The sequence below is a fragment of the Gymnoscopelus microlampas genome (assembly GCF_963454915.1).
Source record: "Gymnoscopelus microlampas genome assembly, chromosome: 7".
NCBI lineage: Eukaryota > Metazoa > Chordata > Actinopteri > Myctophiformes > Myctophidae > Gymnoscopelus > Gymnoscopelus microlampas.
The window spans coordinates 11,698,412-11,726,227 of record NC_139944.1 but is presented as its reverse complement, the minus strand read 5'-3'; the positions used below and the strand labels follow the sequence as shown (position 1 = coordinate 11,726,227).

At 42.0% G+C, this 27,816-nt stretch overlaps 1 protein-coding gene across 1 annotated transcript; it reads right to left on the bottom strand.

Annotated features, from left to right (window-relative positions):
* Positions 1–8,723: 8,723 nt before the first annotated feature.
* LOC311048286 (GATA-binding factor 2-like) lies at positions 8,724–17,116 on the bottom strand. Its single transcript, XM_084061450.1, has 5 exons — positions 16,858–17,116; positions 15,381–15,962; positions 13,148–13,293; positions 10,298–10,423; positions 8,724–9,312 (listed from the first exon to the last, which is right to left on the bottom strand). Exons 1-5 carry the CDS (start codon positions 17,105–17,107, stop codon positions 9,028–9,030), a joined length of 1,389 nt encoding a protein of 462 aa, XP_083917576.1. The 5' UTR covers positions 17,108–17,116; the 3' UTR covers positions 8,724–9,027.
* Positions 17,117–27,816: the final 10,700 nt, after the last annotated feature.

Sequence of the window (27,816 nt, the reverse complement as noted above, 5' to 3'; positions counted from 1 at the left end):
ACTGAATCAAGCAACTTCAAAACTGTCTGGGGTGCTCACAAAAAGCCTGAGTAGACGATAAAATGACCCCAAACATGTTTGAAAGTGAAATATCCCTTTAGCTATGGTTAATTTTGATTGGCTGTCAGTGTCGTTCATCCGATCACTGTGAATGTGATCCCGATGATATCATTCGCCACTGTCGTTGTCGTTATAGGTGTGGTGTGTGGACTCCGCTGTCCACTTCAGAAGAACCACTTTTTGTTTTGTGTGTTTATAGTTCACTTTATAGTTATCGTTCTTGGTGTGGACAGCCCTTAACCACATTAACCCTGCCTCCCTATTTTGAGCATTTTCCAACGTTTCAAGATTTTTCTAACATTTTCACGATTTTTCAAAAAATGTTCAATAATATCAGATCTGCAAGCTCACAACCGCATTGCTGCTATAGTTTCGAATAGCCGAAGCATAAAATAGGGCTGAAGTGATCAAGGCTGCAGTGGAGACATTTTGACAGCCTCTGAGCCTGAAAAGAGACAGTGGTATAAGAGAGAGGGCCACCTCAAGCACAGGTCAGACGTTTCCTACATCCTTCACTTCCGCCCTCCAGTAAACAACAGCCCTGCCCACTCATTACCCCAGAATCAGAAGCACATTTATAGGCCAATGTACTCGTAGGTGCAACCCACCTGTATCCTTCTCCCTCCTTTTCCTCTTTCCCTCCATTCCCGCCCTCCCCGGCCTAGATACCCCCCCCCCCCCCCCCTCCCCCCCCACCTCACCTCTCAGATTTCCTGAGGGCTGAGCCCTGGGCCTTTTGTCAGCGGTGTCATAGGATAGTGGGGCCCAGACGCCCAGTCCCAGGGGCCCTAACACACAGGACATTAGCCTAGCGCCTCGCTCTCTCTGTGTGTGCGGCAGATGCCTCTCTCTCTCTCTCTCTCTCTCTCTCTCTCTCTCTCTCTCCCCCTATCTTTTTCCTCTCCTGCACTCTCGCCATATTATCCTCCCTTATTCTTTCATTGGCGCAACAGGCAGAAGAAAAGAGGTGATTGTCTAAAGACAAGGGGGATGAATTTGTCTGCCTCAGACAGGAGAAGAAAAGAGGTTTAAAAGAGACTTGTCAGTGACTGTGAGCAGGGTGTTTGGAGGATGTCCCACTTTCCCTGGGAGAATGCACCGTGTGTCTCTCCACGCTGTACCCATGTATTAATCCATGAACACGCACACGCGGCTCATGCATGGGGTGTATGCATGCATGCATGTGCATGTTTGAGCGCACACACACACCTTCCAGATTCACTCCCCTTTGCCGTAATAAATTTTCATAAGTGTTTCCTCTTCAGTCTTTTCCTTCCTGTTGTGTTCCAGCTTGGGGACTGTACTAGTAGTCCTGTGTGCAGAGGACACAGGCTATCTGAATAGGCATAGGAGGAGCGCTATACTTCATTCTGTTCTTACGCCCGTTGTGTCATCATGGCAGTTTATTGTATGGTTGTCTATATTACGATAACTTCCTCTGCTCCCTTCCCTGTTTCATAAGAGAGTCGAGGGACCATGCATGGTGGAAACTAGCACACATTTCAACGTGCACACTTCTGTTTGTGGCCAGCGAGCATACAGTATGTCACATGGGTGTGTGTATGGACGACGTACGTACATGGGTTTTTTCGCAGCGAGAGTTTATTTCATAACTCCTCAGGGATGCGGAAAAGATTCTATCACATATTTCTGAGGATCACTGTCAGAGGCCCTCTCTTTTTCTCCTGCCTCTTACTTTTGTTTGTATGTTGTAGCCCTCTTGAGATGCCAACAGATAGCACCTTTGTGTCTCAAGCCCGGATCCTATTGAAGGCCGAGCTAATGTCCCAGATTGTACCAAGGCAACTAAAGTCCCCACTGGAAGAGATGTGACACGTCATGAATCCCATGATCCTCCAGGGGCATCGCAGTCACAGGGTTGGATGAAAGTGCAACGCTCATCTCTCTGTATATCTGGCTCTTGGTTACGCAAGGGATTTTTGTAAACGTGTAGGGTGACTTCACTCCTTGTTGTAGTTAGGAACTCACCAACCTTCGCCTTGCCCCCATGACCAATCTCCACACCATGGGCGACCCGGGCATTCTGCTCCACTGCCCCACGCCTGTGGAATGCCCTCCCTGACCATTTGAGAGCCCCACAATCTACGATGCTTTTAAAAATGGACTCAAAACATACTTTTTTAACAACGTTTTTTCCGTAGGTCTTTCTTTTAGATTTTTTTAGGCCATTGTTTTTAAACCCTGTAGCACTTTGTGATTTGCAAACATGTGAAATGCGTTATGAATACAATTATATTGAACACTGTTATGAATACAGTATTATTATTATTATTATTATTATCATTACCACTTGAACCCTGAATACTTTGTTGACTGGAGTCCCCCAGGTGTCTATACTCGACCCCCCGCCTTTTTTCGCTCTACACCAAATCACTTTCGTCGGGTATACAAACTCACAGTGCGTCACATCGATATGCATTGTGAGCTTGTAGATCTGCTATTTTTGCAGAGCGTTTGCCGAAACGCTAGGACTCACTGTCATTAATGTACTCAAAAGTCATAAGAATCTAGAATGAAGAGGGTTTTTATTTGTCACTAACTTTATACAAGTACGAGCACAGAAATGTTCTGCAAAATAAATCAATGTATTACATTTTTAGCAGCACGCCAAAAAGCAAGGTTTCCAAAGGATTCCAGTCTTTGAATTAACAATACACTATGTTGGGGGAAAATCAAACAAACAAAAACATTTCTCAAGGAACAAAAAAACATAATTTCCCAAGTTTTCTCCAAAGATTCCTCATTAATTAACATCTCAAAAGCTGGCATCCAAGGATCCAGGACAGTGGACAGCACCCAGCCCTTTCTTTTGACTGACTCCTTCCCATCCCTTCATCATAATCATAAGAGACTCTGAATTGAACTAAACTAAACTGCGGTGCTTTCTGCTTTCATCTCGTTTATCACCGTCTCTCTTGAAACTCAGTCCTCTGAAGTCCAGCCTGGGCTCGCGTTTGATTCCATTAATTGAGTTTGGTGGAAAAACAAACGTTCCAAAGGATGAGGCGCGTAGGAAGGAGACCATAAACCTCACTTGTAGCTGATTTAGGATGCCCACCACCCACCACCCACCACCCACCCGATCCCCGGACCCCTCCCCTCTACCAGGCCACAGACGGATGGCCAAATCGACTTGGAGTTCACCTTTGGAACGTGGCAATGCTTTTCATCTCTTTACAAGGAAGTTGTCTGTGTCACAGTGTCATGTTTTCCAGCGGGGGGGGACGTAGCGTTTTAAAAGGGCCTGTAAATATCTCTGTGTACGGAGCGGGGAGCGTCTGAAAGAATGACAGTGTAAGTGCTTCCAGGGTGCAGAGGTCAAGGAGGCTGGGAGAGAAGGGTGGCCAGTGCACTTGGGATGACCCCTGATGTAGTGTGCAACTTGAGACATCTCCTCCATCCTGGACTGGTTCCTGATTTCTTATTTGTGTGACGGTGTCGCACACCAAAAACTAGACGATCTGCAAGCTCCTCAAACGTGCAAAACAGCTATTTTCAGCACACGTTGCTGTCGTGCGACTAATCGGGCTTGACAGACATACACAGTCTCATCCTTCTCGTCTCTGTTGGAGGCCAGATTGAAAAACGACAAGGCTGAGAGTGCGCCAGCACGGCATCATGTATCAGACACAACGGAAGGCAGGTGACCTGTGGCTAATCCCCATGAAACAGAACCATTTAGAAGAAAGTTAGGCCTGGACCGCTGGCATAGCCGTCCAGGCACCTAAGCTCCAAAGCAGCCTGGCAGAGCGTCGCTGGTTCGAGTCCCGATCCCGATGGCCTTTGCTGCATGTCTCTCCCCATTTCATATTCCTGTCAGACTACTATCCTATCATTAAAAAGGCATAAAAGGGGGGACACTGTGGTGCAGTCGGTAGCGCTGTCGCCTCACAGCTAGAAGGTCCTGGGTTCGATTCCTGCCGGGGATGCTGTGGGTGCTGGGGGCTTGTCTTCTCCTCCACGTCATCAGTGCCCATACCCTAGGTGGGGTTGGCGAAAGGGCCTACTCTGTGTGGAGTTTGCATGTTCTCCCCGTGTCTCCTAGGGTAGTTAATACCCTCACAAAAACATGTAGTAATCCTGGTCGCTAAACCGCCTCCCCCACGACAGCCGGGGCGCCTGATGGAGGGGAAAGGAACTGGTTGGAATAACGTGTTCCTTCCACGCGCTACGTCCAACCAGGGAAACTCCCCCCTGTCAGGTGATAAGAAGGTCAGTTGGCTCTCATGCATTGAAGGAGGCATGAGCTCGGCCCTGGGCTCCCTAGGTTGGTGGGGGGAGTGTAGGGCCCAGGATCACTTAGAAAATTGGCACCGGGTGAAAAAAGGGTTACAAAAATCGTGGGCTAAAAATGTTTTAAAAAATTAAAAAAGCATAAAAGCCGATATTTTTTTCCAAAAATAAAAAAAGAAGGAAAGTTCTGCAAGAAAATGTCTATAACCAAATGGCTACAATTTTTCATTGTTTTATTGGAATTGTTGTTGATAAAGGCTCTCAGGAGGCGCTCAGGAGGTGCTCAGGAGGCGCAGGAAAGTAAAGTTCCTGTCCACCATGTGGAGACTATAGGGGGTTTGAGTCCTCGGCGGTGCCTCCGCCTAGGCCGAGCATCCATACAAGCACAGTTGGCTGAAGAGAAGCCAGGCGGGGCGGGTGATCATTGTCGTCGCTGCACCAGTGACTCCTATGGGCTGGGGCAGCGCCCTGTCAAGGGGAGTGTTGCACTGTAAGGAGCAGGGTGTGGCACCACACACGCTGCATCGTCTAGATCAGGGGTCTTCAACATTTTTCAGGGCCAAGGACCCCCTAGCTAAGAGAGAGATGAAGCAAGGACCCCCTCTATATTGTATAAAATTGTTATGTTTCAGATTCAACTTTTACTTGATCTGCTCTTTTTTGCCTCTACACATAATACCTCTTTGCCAAAAATAGCCGACCTACAAGCTCACAACACCTCGCGGTGCGAGGCGTTGTGAGCTTGTAGATCGGCTATTTTTGGCTAGAGTTCTCTTCAGAAAAGGGATGCTAAAATACTATCACACAAAGATTTGGCGGCCCCCTATAGTGACTCTGAGGACCCCCTAGGGGTCCTGGACCCCCTGTTGAAGACCCCTGCTCTAGGCAGTGACAAGACTTCACAGAAACTTGTGGGGAATTCAGAAACTGGCATAACGACTAAATTGGGAGAAAAGGGGGGAAACTAATTGCCAACTCTTCATAAAAATAAAAGTGTTGATATTGATACCATTACATAACAGTCAGGGTTGGTGGAGTATCTTTTGGTTATTGGAAAGTGGCTGATCGTATCAACAGGGGATACAGTATTTTTGCACAGCATGACACGAATACAGTGGTGAGGATCTATTGGATAGCCGCCCTGCAGTGGGGAGAGAAGAACTGTGTTTTAGGATCTTTAAAGCCCCAATCCGTAAATTGAATGTCCTTCCCTGGATTCGAACCAAGGCCTCCCACGTGGGAGATAAAATGTCTACCACTGAGATGGAGGAGAGATATTGCACTTTGCGCTTGCGGCAATACCACTTGTCAACCAGTCGACGTCCTACCATAGATTGGGCAAAATAAAAATGTGTTCACTAAGAGAGTTCCGTATTGTGGCTTTAATTGTAATAAAGCACAGGAGGTCATTGAGTGCATGTGTTTCGAAAGCACATTTGTTGATTCTATCTCATCCAAATGGGACACAAGTGTGGACTTTTCTGCTGGGGTGTATTTTCCATAGAACGTGGATATCCTGTCAGTCAATGTTATAAACCGGTACTATTATTTGTTCAGACCCTGTTACATTAACTACTTAAACCCTATAGACTCCAATGACTGGGGTCCCCCATTGGTCTAATTGGCCCTCTACACCAAATGTCTTTGCTGAAAATAGCTGATCTACAAGCTCTCAATGTATCACAACACGATGCATTGTGAGCTTATATATCTGCTATTTTCACAGAATGTTTGGCTATTATGCCTTGCCCAGAATAGGGATGCTAGGGTTCAAGTGTAATACCTCCACATGCTCCCTACACCTCCTCCTGTCCTAGAGATGGTAACAAAAACAAAACAACAACAACATTGTGCATCAGTTGTGCTTGAAAGGGAGGATAATATTTATGACTTTTTACTGTCTCTCTAAAATGAATGTTAGTAATGTGCTCCATGTGGCAGAGTAGACAAGAAACGGCACAGAGGCTCCACTGTTAGGCTTACATGGTTTCTTTATTATCAACATTATGTTATGGCGACCAGATTGTCAGCTTTGAATAGTTTTGAATAGGTAGCAAAGAGCAGGCATGTGTTTTGTCTCTCTCAGGTAAGAGCAGAGGAGTTGATGAGACGCCATGATATCGAGGCAAAGAGAAACAGAGACACTGATTCAAAGTTTGACCAGTTCCTTGGATAGTACCTCCCTCAAACTAAGGGCTCATTTATATTTCATCACACAACCAGTCGCTCTGTGAAAATAAGAGATTTTCCACTGATGAACGGCTTGCCATGCATGTCACACTTTTTAAACATTTTCAAATCGGTTATTTTCCTGAAGTAATGTCATGCAACAAAGTATAAATTATATACTGTAGGCTTGACCACTTTCAACCTGGCTTCCCTATCAGGGCAGCCGTTATAATAGGCATTATTGGCAAACATTTTCATAAGATTTCAAAAACTTTCTCATTCTCAAACGTTTTCAAAAGTAGTGAAAATAGCAGATCTACAAGCTCACAACATGTCACGGTGCGATAGCTATTTTCGCTATTTTTGCAAGAAGCCATCGTACGACAAGGTATAAAATAGGGCTTAATATGTGTTGGCTACAGATGTGTTATTAACGTCTGTGGAGCGGGACTGTGGAACTATCATGAAGGAATGTTTGAAACGCCACTGGCCAAACTGTCAATCAGTGAAGGTTAATGACAAACGTACAACAGACCACAGTGATCTCATTGGTAACTCAAAACACATATTAGTAATGGTACTGAAAAACAAATCTATGTCAAATGAACCCAAATAAAAGTGAATGACATTGTACCTTTGTGGTGTGTTCAGCAAAGTAGGCATGTATACAGAGTCTGCATTCCAAAGATGTTTTGAACACTGGCATTTAAGATATGCCTGCAGTGTTTCTCAAACTCAACATGGCACATCATCTTAGTATGGCACAGAGGAAAGTGAAAGTTAATAGTGCCATTAGTAACACAAAATGTATGTCCATACTCTGTAACTTTATACACACCGTGCACAATTAAACCATCAGTGTAAATTTCACTCGGAGAGTTTACATTTTCTACACACAGAGTGAAATGAACTCTCAGGATTGTATTGTTTGAGTATCGAGTAGAGGGAATAGATGGAAAAGTGAACTTGATCTCTTTATTTCTTGTGAGTATAAATGTTTAACAGCTCAGAGAAAGCACTTAAGCAAAACAATATATTCATAATTGGCATAACAGCATCCGTATTATGTTTCAGGTGATAGTGTAAAAAGAAAGGCAGTGAAAATAAATTATCTGAACAATAATTATAATAACAATAATTATAATAACAATAATTATAATAAAACAGTCTCAAATTAAGATTTATAAACTTTTTTGTTTACCTGTTTCTTTTTTTTTTGTAAATTCCTTTAAAATAGTCCATGAGCAAAAAATCCAGCATATTTGTCATAAAATGTCATTAAGGGGGATCACCCTCATCTACCCAAAGTTAACCCACGTCCCCTTTCATTCCTCTCACATATTTACAGTATTCACAGTTAACTACAAACCTGTTCGGCACGTTACCACTGCAGCTAGACAGCATATAGTCCGTCTATCACAGGAAGTGATGGAGAAAAACTTAAAAAGGTGCAATTATATTTTCGTGTTTAAATGCAAACGGTCGGGGGAGGGTTCGGTGGGCGGGGCTGATGTAGAATCTACATTGTAGATCATTGTTCTGTCCTCTCCAATCAAAGCAGGTACCTAAAAGGGGAGGAATATGAACCACAATGCATATTCCCTTCTCCCACACACCCCTGGAATCCCCTGTATTCAGCAAGACAATCAAGATCAACGCACCAACTGTGCGTATGCTTTTCGCACTGACAAATTGTACAAACCACTCCCCCATCACTATAGTTTTTACGTCTCTTGACCACAAGGCAGGTGCGTCGACAGTGAGGTCCTGAGGCTCGTACGGTGCTCGACAAGTGTGTCGTACGAGCTGACGAGCCGTGGTGGATGCACGACGGAATAGATTATCACCTGTGTCCAAATTGACGTGTGTGTTATGCTAACACTAGCGGGCTGGCGAGCTAGCTACAGACTATAGCTGCAAACGGGCGCATGTCGCTAACACCCAGCCAAAGGGAGGACAGTGTTAAACGATTGGACGTGAATAGGCTCTATGCACAGCAGCCATATTGGAAAGAAATTGGGCCTCTTCCTTACTTCCTTCACAGGTGTTACCCAATGACACTAATGAAGGCTCTGTTCCATTCTGGTCAAACAGGGAGTCAGGGTGCTGATATTGTGCATGTTGGCTCACTGGAAACACTCCCAGGGTTCCTTGAGGGGCTTCCAAATGGCCCCTTACGGGTGTGTGTAACTCTGAGAGTGTACAAATGGAACCAAATGCCATTTGGTTCCATACCATTTGGTTCCATTTGTACACTCTCAGAGTTATGGAGGTCCTTGAAATGAGTGTTTGAGAACCACTGTGCTACACTAAATGGAACGGAGCCTTCATTAGTACCATTGGTAACACCTGTGAAGGAAGTAAGGAAGGGGCCCAAAGTTTTTCCAATATGGCTGCTGTGCCTAGTGCCTATTGCCACATTTGTCAGTGCGAAAAGCGTACATGCACCGACTGTGTGTCCTTGATGATATGCACACCTCTAACGAGATGTAACCCCCGTTTATGTAATATCTGAGACCCGCCCCCACCCCCTCTGCTAATCTCTCATCCCATGGCCGTGACCATGTTGGAGTGATGCGGGTGGCCAAACGAGGGGTGTATGGGGGTGGGCGTGGGAAGCATGTGTCCGCCGTGGCTGAAGGGGGTCAGGTGGCCCATGGACATGTGTCCGGCCAGCGAGGCGGCGCTGAACGGAGAGCTCTTGTCGTGCATGCACTTGGAGTAGTCCTCATAGCTGTCGTTCATGCGCTTTCCCTTTTTGGACTTGTTGGACATTTTGCGGTTGCGCGTCTGTATTCCCTCTTTCTTCATGGTCAGAGGCCGGTTCACCTGGTCATAGAAAGAGATGGAGAGAGAGAGAAGTGTGGATGTGAGTGACCTGGTTACGACGACGCAGGAAAGGAAGTTGAAATAACTGGAGAATGAATCATCAGTATGCAATAAAGTACATACCTACCTAATCAAATACACTTACTAATAACGTTAATGCTCCAATTCATGCACAGCAACATCTGGAGTGTTAATTTAACTTACATTAACACTCTGGAATAACCCACCCCTTAGCTAAAAAGGGGGGGGGGTGTGAAGGGGCGTCGCCCCCTAAACCAGACCATCAAGCCCCCTCAGTCAAGACTGCCAGTTAAAAAAAACCTTCTAGTACTTTTTATTTAATTTAGTGTTTCGGCGTCAAGCCTTAAGAAAGTGGTCAGTGGTGTTGTGTGTACCAGGAGGGACTGATAGACAGACAGACATGACAAGGACTTCAGCTGCAGTCGGTAAAAACAAATCATTTTTCAAAATCGGGGTATGCGCAGAGCGCCCGTCCCACCCACCGTTGTCGGCGAGCGCCGGGCCTGCTTCTGGAGTTAAATGAACTCTCCAAATTTCACAATATAGTCCTTTGCACATTTAACATGCATTTCCTATACATATCCCAGTGTCTAACCCTAACGCCATTCATGTCTACGCTGACCCTGTGGCTCATTTTAAACGGAGTTCCACTCAAGAACAGTCCCACCATTGTGAGTCTCAAGGGGATTACGCCTACCATGGAAACAATAAAGCACAAAGAAAGAAAACACCAACGAGACCAACGGTGTCTGAGAGGCAGCGCACGGAGCACCATGCATTCTCCGCCTCTCCCTCTCTCTCTCTCTCTCTCTCTCTCTCTCTCTCTCTCTCCTTTTCTGCCTCCCTTATCCCCCACAACAATCGTTTGTAACCTGCCCCTGCCTGCTTCCCGTCTACTTGACCCCGCTGACTTGCTCTGCGGGCCCCAGCCCGCAGTCTGTTATAGGAGTCCAGCAGCACTTACATTGTGCAGCTTGTAGTAGAGGCCGCAGGCGTTGCACACGGGGTCTCCGTTGGCGTTGCGCCGCCAGAGAGTGGTGGTGGTCGTCTGACAGTTGGCACAACAGGTGCCTGCTCTCCTGGCTGCCGACTGCAAAGAAGAATGAAGACCTTCATTAGAATTCAGTGGCACTATCGCAAAGCATCATGACAGGTAGCAGTTGGTATGTTGGGGGTGCTGGGGGTGCTGGGGGTGCTGGGGGTGCTGGGGGTGGGGGGGGGGGCATACAGCAGCTTTGAACATTGTGGAATTGTGATTCAGCTTTCCAGTAAATAATTGATTGATTATTTGCTATTTTGTTCCATAAATCCATTATTTATTGTCTGATTGGATTGTAATTCTTTTTAACGAACTATATTTGCATTATACACAGTCTTTCTATGTATGTACTTGTAGTTTTAAAGGCTGAATTATTATACTAAATGACTAAAGAAATAAGTGAATAGTTCTGCAGGAGCCCAGACAACCTGCAATGTTTGATTGCAAATTGATTTTCACACTTTATTATAAGTATTTCCCCTAAGAAAATGATATGTGAATATGTAAATATGCTAGTGATTAGACAACAGAAACAAATAGGCCTATTTTGTGAAAATAATAATAATATAATAATATTATATATATATATATATATATATATATATATATATATAATATACTAAGATATTTTGTTCCATAAACAGTCAAATCTGGAATTGTCCATATGTGTAAAAAAAAAACATGTCGATATTTTTTTTTTTTACCATCATTCTCATGATTTCCCAGCGTTATAAATAATCGCCACATTGCTGCATGCATGCTTCATGTCGGGGTGGATGGATCATGGACGCCTGCCTGGACCATTAGCTCTATAGTTACTAGTAGCGGACCTAAAGGAAACACGCGGTGGTCTCGCTGCTTATCTGGACTGGTCAGATATCCGGAGAGGAAACAACTGGAGGCCTCGGAGCGACGCTGCTGCCACTGAATAGAATGAACCCCCGAGCCTCATGGGAAGAGAAATCCCATGGATTGATCGAGGCTATTCATCTAACAGCGATGTGGGCCTACAGACGTCGCTAGTTGATAGGCATCGACGGGCCGCACAGGCACCAATGTTAGACTTATAACGCCGATCATTATTAAAGACGATTTAAATTGTGGATTATCGTTTTTTCTCTTCTTTTTTTCGGTACACGCTGCTCGTTAGCCTAGCCTTCGTTTCATATAGCTATCAACTCTGTTTTATTTCCCGAATAAAATAAAAAAAAGACTTTCCACGGATCATATTGAAAACAATATTCTCAAAGCCTCATGGCTAAAGCTTTGCCGATTTGGTGATTAACCACAGGAGTGATTCACCTATCAATTCTGCAATAGACTTCAGCTATTTGAACACAAAGGGCACAAAACTTTAGCATATAGTCTAAATAAATGCATATAGGCATAGTAGGCCTATACATTGTGGTGCTTTTCTATTAATATCAATGGTGTTATCTTCTACTCTTGAACAATATCACTGATATTATTCAAGATATCATTATTCAAGATATTATTAATATCAATGATGTTCTGCCTATACTCTTCAATAATATCACTGATATTGTTCAAGATAGGCCTATGTCAGGCAGGCCTTTGCTTTGGATTGTGACTAGGCAACGTGAGACACATGATTGTGTAAAATATGTTACACTGGCTGGGATACAGGCAATTGGCCTATAGCTATATTCTGATGAGAATTCAACTCTCTGGCTTTGAATTGGCCAAAATTAGATATGACCTTTTAAAAACGTGATGTAGGCCTACATACAATCACATACATTAAATAATTGATTAAATTATACAATACAATGGAAACAAGTCCCCAGGACTTTTTTGTGTTATCCTTATAGCTCAAATGTCTGACTGTACTTTGTGCTATTTACATATCTGTCTAATAAATTCTTCTATCAATCAAAAACTCTCCATATGGCATGTTGTGTGAAATGGCCACAAGGTGCAGCTGAAGCAGATCTGACCGACTATACTTATACTAATTAATCTGCACTGCAGCCCTCATAGGGAAAATATAACATTGATGTTTAAACAGGTTCATTGTGGGGGGAAGAAGCCATGGGGTAAATACAAAAGAAACACAAAGACGGACGAAAACAAAACAAAAAAGGATGTATGGAGTAAAGTTACACTGGCTCTCCACCACAACACATGAGCCTCAATGAAAACAAACACAAGCATGTTAGCCACACAGCAAGGTCAAAACGATGCACTGCGGTGCATCACACAGAGCCGATGGGCTACTGGAGTGTCACCCAAGCCCATTGTGCTGCCTGTGTGAGGGATGTTGCGGTGACCCCGCTATCAGTGACAGTATCAGAAGTAGCAGTAATAATGATCGCAAAAACAACACAGATAGACTCACTCCACTAACGGCCCTGTGTGAAGGAGTGCAGGGGTGAGAGTAGGAAACACAATTCCAGGAAACTGATTGGGAAAATATAACTTTCCTGGAATTGTGCCCCCCTCCTCCTCCTCCTCCTCTCTTGTGATCTTTTCATTTAGCCCTATGTATCGTGTGTGTCCCCTCGCTCCTCCATGTTTCAGCCTGTGACCCCCCAAAAGAATCATATTTGAACTGCTGGGGACCCCCACAATGAAGCACTTGGAATTGTAGGCATTACATTTAGTTTAGACTCGCTTCCACAGATAAATATTGTGAAAATAGCCGATTGTGAGCTTGTAGATCGGCTATTTTCAAAATGTTATGCCTCTTTCTTATGTTATTTGACAATTTGGCCAAATGTTTGACCAGTTCTTATAGTATATAGGCTTACTCACCAGTCTGCGTTTGGGCTTGATGAGTGGCCTGTTCTGTCCGTTCATCTTGTGGTACAGGCCGCAGGCGTTGCACAGATAGTGACCGGTGCCGTCGCGCCTCCACAGGGGGGTCGAGGTGGCCCCGCAGTTGACACATTCACGACCCTCTGCAGAATGCCAGCCGATGGGGGATAAAACAGAGTGGACATTTTAACCACTTTCAACCTGGTGTCCCCTATTGGGCATATACCGTCTGTGACATCTAAAAAGTGTGTTTTGCAAGAAATTGTGTTTGAAAGTATAAAATAGGGCAGAAGTGGAGGTTGACCTTTTGATCTGATAAGCATGTTACACCTTTTTGGTAGGTTTTTATAATTATTTATGTGCTGTGGCGTGCACTGTATCTGTATGTTGTCTTTATGGGAGATCGAGATTTACAGACATATCTGGTAGTCCAGATAGAGAAGGGATGTTTGGGTTAGTGTAACAGAAGGTGACTGAGCAGGAACAAAAAAATGCAGGAACAAAAAATATAAAGAAAGAAAGAAAGAAATGCACTGGGAGTTGTGTAATATGTCTCCTAAATCCTCAGTACCTGGCCTTTCTTTGTCATATTTAAAATGACCATAATGCCCAAATAATAGGTTATATATGTCATCTAATCCATGCATGCTAGGATAGGATGGTTACTAGTAAATACATTCCAGATTGTGTTCTAACAAGTGAATTGACCGCTTTAAACACATTAAACATTGTATTCCGTATAACACCTGCGTTGTGTATCCTGGTCTGCCAAACAGTCATCAAATAACGGGGTATTATTACAATGTCGCATTAACAAAGAAACGTCTCTTAGCCTAAATACTGGGTTTTGGCTGTGTGTGCCCGTGGATAATTGTCACACCTCTGGGCTGTATCCAGTTCACCATTCATTCATTCTCAGGGAACCATGATGCTCAGGCAGTAATTGAGTTTCAGCTAAAAGAGGATTATAAACGTCAACCGCCCGCGCCCGACAGGCATATGATATGCCTATATAACAAACAGGCCGAGCATCGTCTTTTTTTATGATTCAAACATTGTTTTACACCAATTATAGTAATGATCGTTAATCAAGTGCAGGTGATTATAGCCTAACTTAAATGCGTCCGAAATGTTATAATAGGCTAAGCCTATTCAATCAATCAACCTTTATTCGTCACATACTATTTAAAAAAAAAAGTAGTATTTTCTAAAATGCCTATTGCTCGCTTGACTTCATATTAGCCTATAGATTTCTGAGCAAATGAACATAGCCTATACTGAATTATGAGCAAATTCACGATAAAACCTGTCCTGCAGGCTATGCTCTATTGGCTTAATTGTGACGGGCTACATTTGGGGAAATAGATATTTCTACCCTGCATTAGTATTTATTATGCTGGTTTATGCTGTCTCTGGTATAAGTTGCAGGCCTAGATTGATTTTGTTATGGCTTCACAATGTGTCCTATAATTTTCTTTTGCCGAGCTGTGTGTGTGTGTGTGTGTGTGTGTGTGTGTGTGTGTGTGTGTGTGTGTGTGTGTGTGTGTGTGTGTGTGTGTGTGTGTGTGTGTGCGCGCGCGCGCGCGTGCGTGACTGCGTGCGTGCGTGTGTGAGAGAGAGAGCGAGAGAGAGAGAGAGAGGGGGGGGTAAATATTTCTCCTAATTGCAATATTATCATGCATCAAGAAAAGTTGCTGCCGAAAGCCCTATTAGCCTGCAGTTGACTCAGCCTTTGCCATTGATTATATGAGAAAAATACTGAATTATGTCTTGCAACTGAACACGATATTTTTGTAAACACATCATTTAGCCTATAAACTCTAAAACGAATTTAAATCGTTTCGATTCAGGCTGTTCAGCTTTGTACCAACGGATAACTAAACACAAAGTGGACATATCTGTGTAAGACCATATTATGATAATTCAGTTTTTACAAAAGTAGCCTATAGTATTTGTGTTAAATTTCCATGAGGATGGAATCGTCAATTCCATCATGTCTTTAAATGTCTTTAAATGTCTTTAAATGTCTAAATGAATTGAATAACACAGGAGCACAATGGGAAAAAAGCCCCCAGGACCTTTTTGTGTTATCCTTTTTAACAATCTGTATAAACACCTCTGTGCAATCTGCAAACTGTTAATAAAGTATTCAATTCAATTCAATCAATCAATCAATCAATCAATCAATCAATCAATCAATCAAAGAAAGGCTTGTGCGGGAAAAACTCACCAGAACACGAGCGCGTTTTGGTTTTGCATTTGGGGTTGAAGCTGGAGGACGACCCTCCCAGCAGGCTGCCCGGGTGGAACATGTTGCCATAGTCGTGGGCCGATGGCAGAGAGTACGTGGGGTAGGTGGGTATCGGATGATGGTGCGTGGACGGCGTCTGAGCCCCCATGGAGGCTAGGCTGCTCCTAAGTGGACTGGAGCCCTCCATCTTCATCCCTTCCGATAATGACACTTGGTATTTATTAATAGATTCCTTTTGATCGTCCATTCTGACAGAGGAGGGAGACGTGGCACCCGGATCCGGCGATACGTCCTTGGGTGGGGTCGGGGGGAACGGGTAGAGATGATGGGGGCTCGACGGCGTGTTGGAGGCCGTGTTGGAGTTGCCGCCGCACGGGTAGACCGATCCGGAGGCGCTGGGGTGGTGCAGGCCGGGCTTGCTGCTGAAGTGATGGCTCACAGCCCACGCGTTGTGGTGGTGGGCCGCCGAGAGGGCCGCAGCCTTCCCACTGGTGTCCAGCCACGAGATCCCTGGGCTGTGGATGAGATGAGGCCGGCACACCTGAGTCCCCGTGAGACGAGCTGTGGAAGCATTCAACAGCAGCCTGATTATTACCAATAGAGTTGCAAATTCACACTATATTTCATAATATGGCCTATATATTTTTTTTTCAGACTACATTACATTCAAAATGAAAGTGACAAAAAGAAAAGAAAGATACAATAACAAAGGGGGGGGCGGGGGACATGCACTATTTACAAATACCATTTCCCCCAACGTTTTTCTATAATATTCAAAATATGGCCCATATTTTAATGCAAAAAAATATATAGGCCTGTAGCAAAAACACATATAACAATAGTAGGCTACCTGTTGAATATTGTGCTGTGTTCTTCTATTCAAAATAAGTGTTCTAGATTAATTCCGGCAGATTAATGCCGTTTGTTTAGGCTTATTGAATTAGGATGTAGACGTAAAGACTAAACCAAAATCAAATGAAATAAACTGCATTAACATATTGTTTAGTATTTTAGTTTTTTTTAATTTATTTTTTTATCACACCTGCACAAGATGTGTTTTATGTGGTTATTTTACGGTCAACTTTTTTTTTGGATTATGCTAACTTTGCAGAGCAAAAACTGCTAGACCACTGTTGCCCAAACATTGGATCGGGACCTATTTGTGGGTCGTGGACCCATCTGTATGGGTCACGAGTAAATGAATATCCCTTAATTTTTGTTTCCTACATTTTGTTTTTAATTAAAAAAAAAATACAAATCTAAGAAATTACGAAAATAAGAAAATTAATATTTAAGAAGTAGTGACAGCAGCAAATCCACAAGCTCACAACGCGTCACGATGTGATGGGTTGTGAGCTTGTAGATCTGCTATTTTCACTATAGGATCCTGGGCTGGGGAGACATCAGATTTCTAAATAGGGTAACCCAGTGATCTCTAGAGACAAACAATTCTTACCATGAGCCGCTTGGCTATAGGAGACTCTTGCCCGCGCGTGATGCGGGGAGTTGGGATAGTACGGGTTCCCCTGCGAGTCCAGGTGATTGAAGAACACGTCCACCTCGTCCGGAGGAAGGAGCTGTGCCGTGGGCTCCATGTAGTTGTGTCCCAGGCCGGGGTGTCCGTGGTGAGAGTCCGCGTGATGCTGTCCAGCGTTAAGCATTGCGTGGTGATGCATCCAGCGTGGCTGGTCAGCCGCAATATCCATCTCTGCGATGTCTTCTCTCTCTCCAAATGAGAGGAACCGGCCTTTGAAATATATGTTCCTCTGTAAACCGTTGTGTCCTTTTATTGGATGGTCCTTCAAATGGGATCGAACTATGGTGTCCGTTATTGGAGGTCCTCAAATGGGATCGAACTATGCAAAACCACTTGGTGTTGAAGAAAACGGACGTTTGTGTTTCATTAAGGCTCAAAAACGCGCTCCGTTGCGGTGAGAGGACGGGCTTAAAATGTGTTCCTCTGTAACCGTTGTGTCCTTTTATTCGAGGTCCTCAAAGGATCGAACTGTATGTTCAATCAAGACCACTTAAGTATTGAAGAAAACTGACGTTTTTGTCTCATTAGACTCAAAAAGAACCGCGCTCGGTTGCCGTCTATAAGGCCCTGATCCCCCTTCTCTCCTCTTGACACATGTCCCGTTGGTTTGACACTGGAAACCTGTAAACACCAAATATAGGATGTTAATATTTCAGAGGCATAGGTGTTGCACAGCTCTCTATCTCCGTGTGACCACAGTCATGTAAGGAAGGGATGGACACACTGCTCCTTTTTAGGTGTCTGGAGCCTGTGATGCATCGAGATGCATGACAAGATAATGAACAAATCATCGCCACCCACAATGTTTTTGAAGGACTAACTGAAATGTATGTTTATGTCTATTTGTATTCAGCTTTCAGCGAGATCACAGATGTTTAAAAAGACAGGTGCCATTAAAACACTGAATTATTTTACTGATTACAATATAAAACTTCAAATCTAAAAAAATGCAATCGCCTAATAAACATCTAATACCATAAGAGTAAATTGCATTTACTCTACTGAAGTAAACGAACTCAATGCTCCATCGTTGATAACAAGAAAAATATGACATGTTTATGACCTTTATTATAAGGCTATCAAGTTTTATAAACAGTGAACCATTCCATACCGTTTGCCAATTTGTTGTAAATACAGTCGATCGGGCGATTCCTCTCTTTGAAAAATGTGCTTCTTTCTATCCAGATCTCCCCAAAAAATGTATAAAAAGCCTTAAATCGTGTCGGTTGGGCGTGCGCGTTTGTTTCTCTCTGCGAACTGTGCGTGTCTTCAGGGACTTAAAGCAACATGTAACTCTGGCTGCAAGGCTCAGGCGCCAGGGATGTCATGCTCACAGGGCGGAGTCTGTTGGACTCTGTCAGAGCCAATTGAATGTCGCCTGCTCTGCTCAGTGGTGGAAAAAGTACTCTTTTTTTTGTTACCTAAGTAAAAGTATCAATACGGCCTTTTAGAAATACTCTGTTACGTGTTAAGTAAAAGTCTGGAATTCAACATTTTATTGAGTAAAAGTACAAAGGTATTGGCATTTAAATGTATAAAGTACCAGAATACTCATGCAGAATGTCCCATTTCACAAGTTTTCAGATGTATAAAAATCTTTGGAAAATAGCAGATCTACAAGCTCACAACACACACGTTGTGAGCTTGTAGATTGGCTATTTTCAAATTGCCAAAGTATATATATATATAGGTCTGAAGTGGTTTTGTAATAATAATCCAAATCTAAGTAGCTAGTTTTACATTTTTTGTAGTGGAGTAAAAGTTCAATATTTGCCCCTGAGATGTTGTGGAGTAGAAGTAAAAGTATACTGAAAATTGGAAACGCTCCATGAGTAAAAAATACCTCAAAATGGTATTTAAGTACAGTACTTGATGGCTTCCACCACTGGAAGCCAGCCACTAGAAAACAGTGGCCATATAACCACGCTCGATCATATTTTATTATTCCTAGTGAAAGTCCCCATTTAAATACTAGCCTATGGTATATCATGTTATGGATTGGTTGGTTAAATATTGTAGCCTCTATGGAGCAGGTAGGCCTATCTTTAAAATCTGCAGCTTTGCCCTGATTTTTTAATAGTAGATAGATTTTAAATAGATTTTTTTTTAAAGTAATCTATCTGGCTCAAGGTTTGAAAACTTTAACTTTGTTCTTAAATTCCATGCAAAAATATTGCTTTAGAAAAATAAACAAAATTGCTATAAGAAGGTAGCTAACAGAAGTGGTATATATTTTTATATTATCATATTCATATCATAGATGAAACCTTAAGAAAGTAGGGCTGGTTCAAACAGTTCAAGTGAATTTAATTGAGAATTAAATGGTATTAAAGGAACAAGTGCAACAGCATCATATTCCATATAGGCTGAAATTATGCCAAATGATGCTATTTCACTCACTGCAAGTAGGCTATTAAGCTTCACCAAAAGCAATAGTGTTAAGAAGTGTGTTCAAGAATAGGAGCAAAGGTCACTCTTTCTTGGCACCTGTTGGAGTCGAGTTAACCCCTTAAACCCTGTACTTTGTCAACAGAAGTCCCTCAGGGCTCTATAATATAGTGACTTTTCAGTTTTGATACATTAAATATATTTCAGACTGAGACTGTACTGCTTTAACTGGATTTCATGATAAACTGTGCAGCTCAGCATACTAATATGGCATCCAACTTCTGATGAAACTGAACTGATCTCTCCCTCTCCCCTCACTCTCTCCCCTCTCCTTCTCCTTCTCCTTCTACATCTCCATTTCTCTCTCTCTCTCTCTCTCTCTCTCTCTCTCTCTCTCTCTCTCTCTCTCTCTCTCTCTCTCTCTCTCTCTCTCTCTCTCTCTCTCTCTCTCTCTCTCTCTCCCCCCCTCTCTCTCTCTCTCCCCTCTCCTTCCCTCTCCCCCCTCTCTCTCTCTCCTCCCCCTCTCTCTCTCAGCTGTATATGGATGAATGGCAGACAGTAATTGCAGAGGGAACTCTCAGCCCTGACCGGCCAACATCGCCGCCTGCTTGACGCCATTTATACTGACGTCACCGCATCTTAGTGGAGAAAATACATAATGAGGAGATGAACTTTATAGAACACCAAGGGACGAGAGGAAGATGGATCTGCTAACATACATCCCAATGGATGAACTCTAGGAAGTGGTGTAACTAAGTACATGTAGCCTACTCAAGTACTGTACAATTTTGAGGTATTTTTTTTAATTTACTGGAGTATTTCCAAATTTCTATACTTTTACTCCACTACATCTCAGAGACACATATTGTACTTTTACTCTTTAACTTGTGTTACTAGTTGTAGATTTAAAATATTATTACAAAACATACCACTTCAGCCCTACATAGACTTTGGCTATTTGAAAATAGCTGATCTACAAGCTCACAATGCATCATGATGTAACCTTGTGAGCTTGTAGATCTGCTATTTTCAAATCATTTTATACATTTTGAAAACATGAAATGGATACTTTTGGTACTTTAAGTACATTTTGATGCCAATACTTTTGTACTTTTACTCAAGTAAATTCTGAATACCAGAGTATTTCTGCATTGTAGTATTGATACTGACTCTCGGAAGTCAAAGAGAACTGCAACTGATATTCAAACCATATCACCATTAATAATATATCAAGTAGCCTAGCCTATACAGTATTTTGATTTGATGTTTTGATTCTTTCCAATAAATCCAGTGTCATGATTAGATTTAAAAAAAATAGAGAGAGAAAAGAAGCTGTAAAGCTATCACAAATTGTAATTACTGTTGAGTATCAAAAATTGGAGTGAACATTTGTAGATATGATAGTCGTTCATTAGGCTTTTTCATGTGAAGGACCGCCAAAATGATATGTATTTGGCTGCGGACCCCCATCTCAAAAATATTTTGTGCCAGGGATTTTTCAAAAATAGCAGATATACAAGCTAGTGCTGCCATTGTAGATCTACTATTTTTATAGCCAAACTATGAAATATGCAGGTTAAAGTGGTTAAAATTATTGTGGCATTATATTTTGGCACCAAATATTTCTGGGGACCCCCTGGTACCCCTCCAAGGACCCCTGGGGCTCCCCGGACCCCACTTTGAGAACCAATGCATTAGGCTATTGACCAACAAGATTCAACATCAGTGTCTCAAACGTGTCAATTGCCTTCAGGCCACGATTTAGGCTGTAAAATGATGCCAACATCCTCATGCTGCTATATCAGTCTTAATCAAACCATATGGGCTCAAAAAAAATGTTTGTTTATACCAAATTATTTAAGTGTCATGTCGATCGACCCGAGATATTTGCTATTTCCAAATATTTCTTCAGAATAATTTCCTCCCGTGTGCAGAACTGGCTGCGTCTTGTTAACCGTTATCCAGTGAAATCCAACATGAAAGAAATAAGCTGCAAAGACGCCACAACAAAGAACAGGCATCTCAGATCAGATGGCATCCGCAGATAGCCTCACAATAATGGAATACTGAGCTGTATTTATGCTGCCCGAATACAATGACTGAGGACTCTTCTGCACGTGCAGAACATTAAACTTGTAAATATTGCCCATGCACTCGTTCTCCCATGTGAGCGTTGCCAGATTCTGCGAGAGAAATAAGCAGCCAGGGGTCTGTGAAAACAAGCCCAAAAGAAGCGACTGCTATAAGCTATTACTTGGCACTTTGAAAATAGCCGATCTACAAGCTCACAACGCCTGGCATTGTGAGCTTGTAGATCTGCTATTTTTTTTTTTGAAGAGAAAATATTATCTTGAAAAAAAAGAGAGGCAATTTTGGAACATTTTAGAAACATTTGTCACAAATCTGGTATGGGGGTCCCTGGCACCAAATATTTTCAGATAGATGGGGGTCCGTGGACAAATACATAACTTGGGGTGTCCTTGACATGGAAATGTTTGAGAACCACTGGTTTAAACAACATTAGGAAACAAGCCCAAATAAGCAATTCACCCTTTAATAGAAACAATATTTACAAGCAACTTTACATAAATAACAAGCCCAAAAGTCGCTTGTAATAAGCAGACGTGGCAACGCTGTCTATCACTCAGAGAGATCTGGTCCAGTCAATGATGCATCCCCTGCATTGGATGTATTATTTGTTGTGTGTGAGTTTGAAAAGGCAGTGATAATCTGGGAGAGCGAGATAAGAAATGCCATTTATTCCGCGGCACTTTGGAGCCTATTTCCCGGGCCGATCAGCCCCCCTATTCTCCCCCCGACACCTCCAGCAGCTTGCTGATAACGATTAGGCTATTTATTATCTTCACAAAGAACAAAGATTAGCCATAGCACCGATGAAAAATTACCCCGGGATGGGTTATAATCAGGAGGACCCAAGGATCCTATATAAGCACTGGATCCCCTCCTCCTCCTCATCTCTCTCTCTCTCTCTCTCTCTCTCTCTCTCTCTCTCTCTCTCTCTCTCTCTCTCTCTCTCTCTCTCTCTCTCTCTCTCTCTCTCTCCCATAACCGAACACAGGTTTTATTAGAAGCACTAAGAGTGCAAAAAAGGGATGATCAATAATAGGCCTTGGCCACAGATAATACTGTGTTACTAAAATAATAATAATAATAATAATAATAGTGTTATAACAATAATAGGCTAATAATAGCCATATAGGCTAATAACAAGTCTACATATATAGGCTATTGTTTTATTATTTTCATTATTATTATTATATATTTTAACACAGATGTTTTAAATAGTAGGCTATTATATTTTCTATTGTAGACTTTGATATGATATTGGTTTATCATTTGGCTTATTTGCAGGCTTATTATCATCATCAGTAAAGCCCCTTCCGTTTTCGATGGCAGTCCTGTTATGGTTCACTAAAACTAATTTAGGCTAAATCTCTCTTTTTTTCTCTTTTGTTGAGTTGATTGAGATCGTGCAACGACAATGAGGATAGATCTACAAGCGCTCGTGTTTGGAGAAGCGGTGGAGGAAAAAGATCAGCAAAGCAGGGGGATTGAATTAATGTGAAGATGGAAGTGGATGTTTGTGGCTGATAAGGCTTTATCTGCTGCATCAAGAAGGCATGCATGTCGTTGCCCCAGTGGATCACAACAGCTCACGCTTCGAGCATGTATCTGCACATTATCATTCTGATTACTGCTAATATTTGGCACACTTTTTGAATGGAATATTTGTCCAGGATACCTCCCCTGCATTCTTTAAGCTTAAGTTTAGTATTTGAATATAAATGTAGCCTGCTATATCCTTATAGATTAAAAGGGAGATTTGACAGCTGTTGACGAAATTGGTAGAATTGGGAACCTATTTGGTTTGAAACGAGGGGCATGATTTAATAAAATAAAATAAAAAGGTTTCCAAGTCATTTTTACATTAACATCCCTATTCAAAAATAGCCGATCTACAAGCTTCCCATGCCTCGCGCAGCCGCTCTATAAGCTTCCAATGCCTCAGCGCGAGTCGCGCTGAGGCATTGGAAGCTTATAGAGCGGCTATTTTTGGCAAAGAGGTTTGATGTAGAGGGGGGAAAAAGAGCAGACTATGTACAAAGTGAAAGGTCAAGTTTAGGCTATTGAGGGGTTAAGAGGTTAAATGTCTGAAAATACAATTCAATTAACAGGAATCCATGCAACACAACACTGATGGTGGTTCTATCAAACAAGTCTATGAAGCTATATCTATGAAAATCTGCAACACAATCTTATGCAATATGTAGTGGGGGGGTCCCTGCTTCATCCCTCTCTCATCATAGGGGGTCCTTGGCCTGAAAACGTTGAAGACCCCTGAGCTATAGAGATTATAACCAAGACAACCTGACTGGTCTAACATAAATCTGTGAAACTGCAAAAAAAAAAAAAAATGCTGCGAGAGGTGACGTCAAAGATATCTGATCAGATGGAGAGAATAGACCTAAAAAGCTGTCTAAAAAGGGCCTTTTTTAAATTCCATATAACGCCATGTGAGTGATTATTCAGAAACTTAATTTAACAAATAATCCAAATTCCACCGATTTTATTTCGTTGTATGTGTTTATGTTTAGTAATAATGCAAGTATGAGGGGTGGATCTGAAAGCCCCCCCCCCCCCTTTTTTTGTTGCTACCTTGCAGTAGGCCTATAGGCATTCTGATAGAGAAAAATGAGTGGGCGGCAATATTTTACTCTAATGCTTTGGTAATAATTAAGTATAGGCTATAGGGCATAGTTACCCATGGAAATGCCACCTGCATAGATAAGGTGCTTGTGTTCACATGGACCACCTCTCACTCCAGCTTTACCCGCTGCTGGCTGGCCTGGTCCACAGACCTGAGTGCCCTGACCCAACGCCTCCTTGTTGTGATGGTCTAATATGCGTATAGGTCTACGGTTTGATATTTTATTTCTTGGACATAATTGGTGATTATGACGATGATGATGATGGGAGTTAGAATGACATAAATATATGCAACCAAACGGTACACGGATCTGAGGCCTAAGTCATATATCAGTGAAGTTGAAACCTGTAAGAGTCATTGATTGATTGATTGATTGACTGATTGACTGACTGATTGACTGATTGATTGATTGATTGAATATGTTATTAGACAGAAATGCAAACAGCACGCATACAGTCGAACACTTAAAAGGATAACATGCACACACAATTCCTGTGGACGTGTTTCCATTGTAGTCCTATAGCCTATATATAGCCTAGTCCACCATTAAAATTACCAGGTATTAATTTGTGATCATATCTACAAATGTCCACTCCACTTGTTTGATACTCAGCAGTCATTAATAGCCTAGGCTTAAATGAAAGACAAAATTCGTCCATTAACGCCACTTCCTATTTACACATAGTTTATAGGCACAGTGATCTGGACGAAATTAAATGATGAGTGTATAACCTTAAGACTAACCTATGTGTTGTAAAGTAATATTATTATTACGTGTGAGTGTCCGTTTAATAGTGAAACATTATGACAAAAAAGGGCATTTTTCCCCCTCCAATATATACACAAACTCGATGCTTAATAATAGGCAGCCCATGCACTGATGGTCTCCTGGCAACAGAGATAACAGTGCAGTCATTTTCCATATCTTCTACCAGAGTCTATTATATTCAAGGATTAGTTCTCCTTCTCCGGAAAAGGTCAAATACAAAGTCATGCAGCACCGCGTGCAGCCAGCCAGTGGTGGAAAAAGTACTCACATATTGTACTTACGTACAAGTATCAATACTGCAATGTAGAAATGACTCCGTTACAAGTGAATGTCCGGAATTCTAAATTTACTTGAGTAAAAGTACAAAAGTATTGGTATCAAAATGTACTTTAAGTACCAAAAGTAGAAAGTACTCATTATGCAGAATGTCCATACATTTCACAAGTTCTGAAATGTATGTATTAAAATCTTTTGAAACTAGCAGATCTATTCTCACAATGCCTCGCATTGCAAAGCATTGTGAGCTTGCAGATCGGCTATTTTTAAATGGCCAAAATGTAGATGATGTGGTTTAATAATAATAGGCCTACGTTTGAAATAATAATCAAAATCTACAAAGTAACTAGTAACTAACGTTTTTAAATAATTGTAGTGGAGTAAAAGTACAATATTTGCCTCTGAGATGTAGTGGAGTAGAAAATTGGAAAACTGGAAATACTCCAGTAAAGTTAAACATACCTGAAAATTGTACTTAAGTGCAGTACTTGAGTAAATGTACTTAGTTACTTTACATCACTGCTCTCTCCTCGTGTTGGAGCCACTTTCCTTCTTGTGTGACTCCCTTGTCATATCAATATGAATGATGACCTTTGTTGACATGCTTTTGACAGATATGCAAGACAAGGTCCTCCACTTTATATACCAGACAGCTTTACTGATTTGACTGGCCAGATGGATTTATAGATCCAAAAGCCAGAAACGCCTCATTTGAGAGACTGTGGCAGAAACGTGTTATTCCTAATCCTTTAGTTGCTCAGGGCTTCAGTTCTTCCTGAAAACTGTCTCTAGCACGATTAGATTGGAATAATCAGGCGGACAGCGACACCTAGCGGGAAAGAGGTAGGTGGTTGTGAAATGCCCATGCCCTGGATGTGGGAGTTAGGACACATTTTAGGCAGTGGTGGAAGCAATACCACAAGTAAAAGTACTAGTATTCAAAATGTACTTGAGTAAAAGTACAAAAATATTGGCATCAAAATATACTTAAGTACTAAAAGTAAGTACTCATTATGCACAATATCCCATTTCACAAGTTTCCCAATGTATGAAAAATAGCAGATCTTCAAGCTCAGTTGTGAGCTTGTAGATTGGCTATTTTCAAATAGCCAAAGTAGCCTATAGGTCTGAAGTGGTTCATGTATGTTTTACAAAGTAAGTAGTAAGTAAAGCTTTCAAAGAATTGTAGTGGAGTAAAAAGTACAATATTTGCCTCTGAGATGTAGGCCTAATGCAGATAGTAGAAGTAAAAGTACTGAAAACTGGAAATACTCCAGTAAAATAAAAATCACACCCAGTGTGAAGTGGGCGGTGTGTGGTCATCACAACATGACTCACTTTAAAAAAAGGATAAATGACTTTTTTTAAAGTCCATACTGCTATTCATAGGGCTGCACATGTGTCATGTGTTTCGCTAGCCAATCACAGTCCTGAATTTGCAAAGTCAGCCAATCACATTACAGTTAGTGGTGATGACACTAGCTGTAATGTGATTAGCTGATATGAAAAAAGTATCGATTTGCATTAACAATGGAAGGGTTAGGGGGTACACAAATTTTTGGGTCGGTGTCCAAAACTCACTTATAGGGGGCGGCTACACCGCCCCAAAAAATACCTCAAAATTGTACTTAAGTACTTGAGTATACAGTTTGTACGTAGTTTCCACCTCTGCTTTTAGGTGTAAATGTTTAGAATCAAACCATCCCAGAACAGTCATCACCTTATTCACCTAATAGGGCCCTACCTAATACCTATTTAACATAGTTTTACTACTACTACTACATTATAGGGCATAGCAGTGGCGGCCATTTTGTGGTTCCACTAAAAAAAAGCCCATACATTTTTCCCAAAGAGATTTCTAAGAATATTTACATAAATTGTTTTAAACCTAGAATCAAGCCATCCAGGCTCCTGATGAATCATGGCCATAAAACATTTGATTCTGTGAAAACAATTTTGTTGAATATTTAATTATATGATGTAGGCCTACTATATGTAATAAATACCCTTTGTTTTGCGGTTTTCCATTTTTATTTCTTCACAACACGTTATTTGTTTGTGGTACTTTAACTACATTTTGATACCAATACTTCTGTACTTTTACTCAAGTACATTTTTAATTCCTGACTTTTACTTGTAACAGAGTTTCCACCACTGGTTGTAAGTAGCCCAGTAGACCTCAGAGACAGTATGTGTCTCTGATGTCTTGGTACAGTGGGCAGGTATAGAACGCGTAGCTCGGTTTCTATCACGTTTTTTGTGTGCAGTTATGGGTGCACAATCTGTCTTCTCTTGGGAGCCAGGTCTGGTAACAGGGAGGGCGGGCACTAAAACATTCTACGCACTATAGGAAAATACTCTGTATTGGTGCCCACATTTCCCCAGTGCCCAATCTTCCAAGGCCTGGTGTCCAGTCTTCCTGGTGCCCACTCTTCTCTAGTGCCCAGTCTTCCCAAAAAATCTGGGCACTTCTCTAGTGCCCAGATTTCCCTTCCTGTATTCCCATATTCCCAGGTCTGTCTATGGCGGCCTTTCTCGATCGCAATAAGACTGTGCTCACTGAGTCTGTACATAGCCATGGCTTTCCTTAGTTCTGGATCGGTCACATGCAGTGCTTAGTCTGCCACCCTATATCCTCGGTTTAGGGCTAAATAACATACCAGTTTGCTCTGGTATTGGGTTGATTATTTCCAGCGTGTCAGATAGCTTTCTTTCT

Excerpts from the sequence above, each read along its gene's own strand:
- LOC311048286 (XM_084061450.1), bottom strand. The coding sequence starts at position 17,107 with ATGGATATTGCGGCTGACCAGCCACGCTGGATGCATCACCACGCAATG. Across the intron at positions 13,294-15,380 it reads CAAAACGCGCTCGTGTTCTG|AGGGTCGTGAATGTGTCAAC; the intron begins GTGAGTTTTTCC and ends GGCATTCTGCAG. Across the intron at positions 9,313-10,297 it reads TCTACTACAAGCTGCACAAT|GTGAACCGGCCTCTGACCAT; the intron begins GTAAGTGCTGCT and ends TTCTATGACCAG.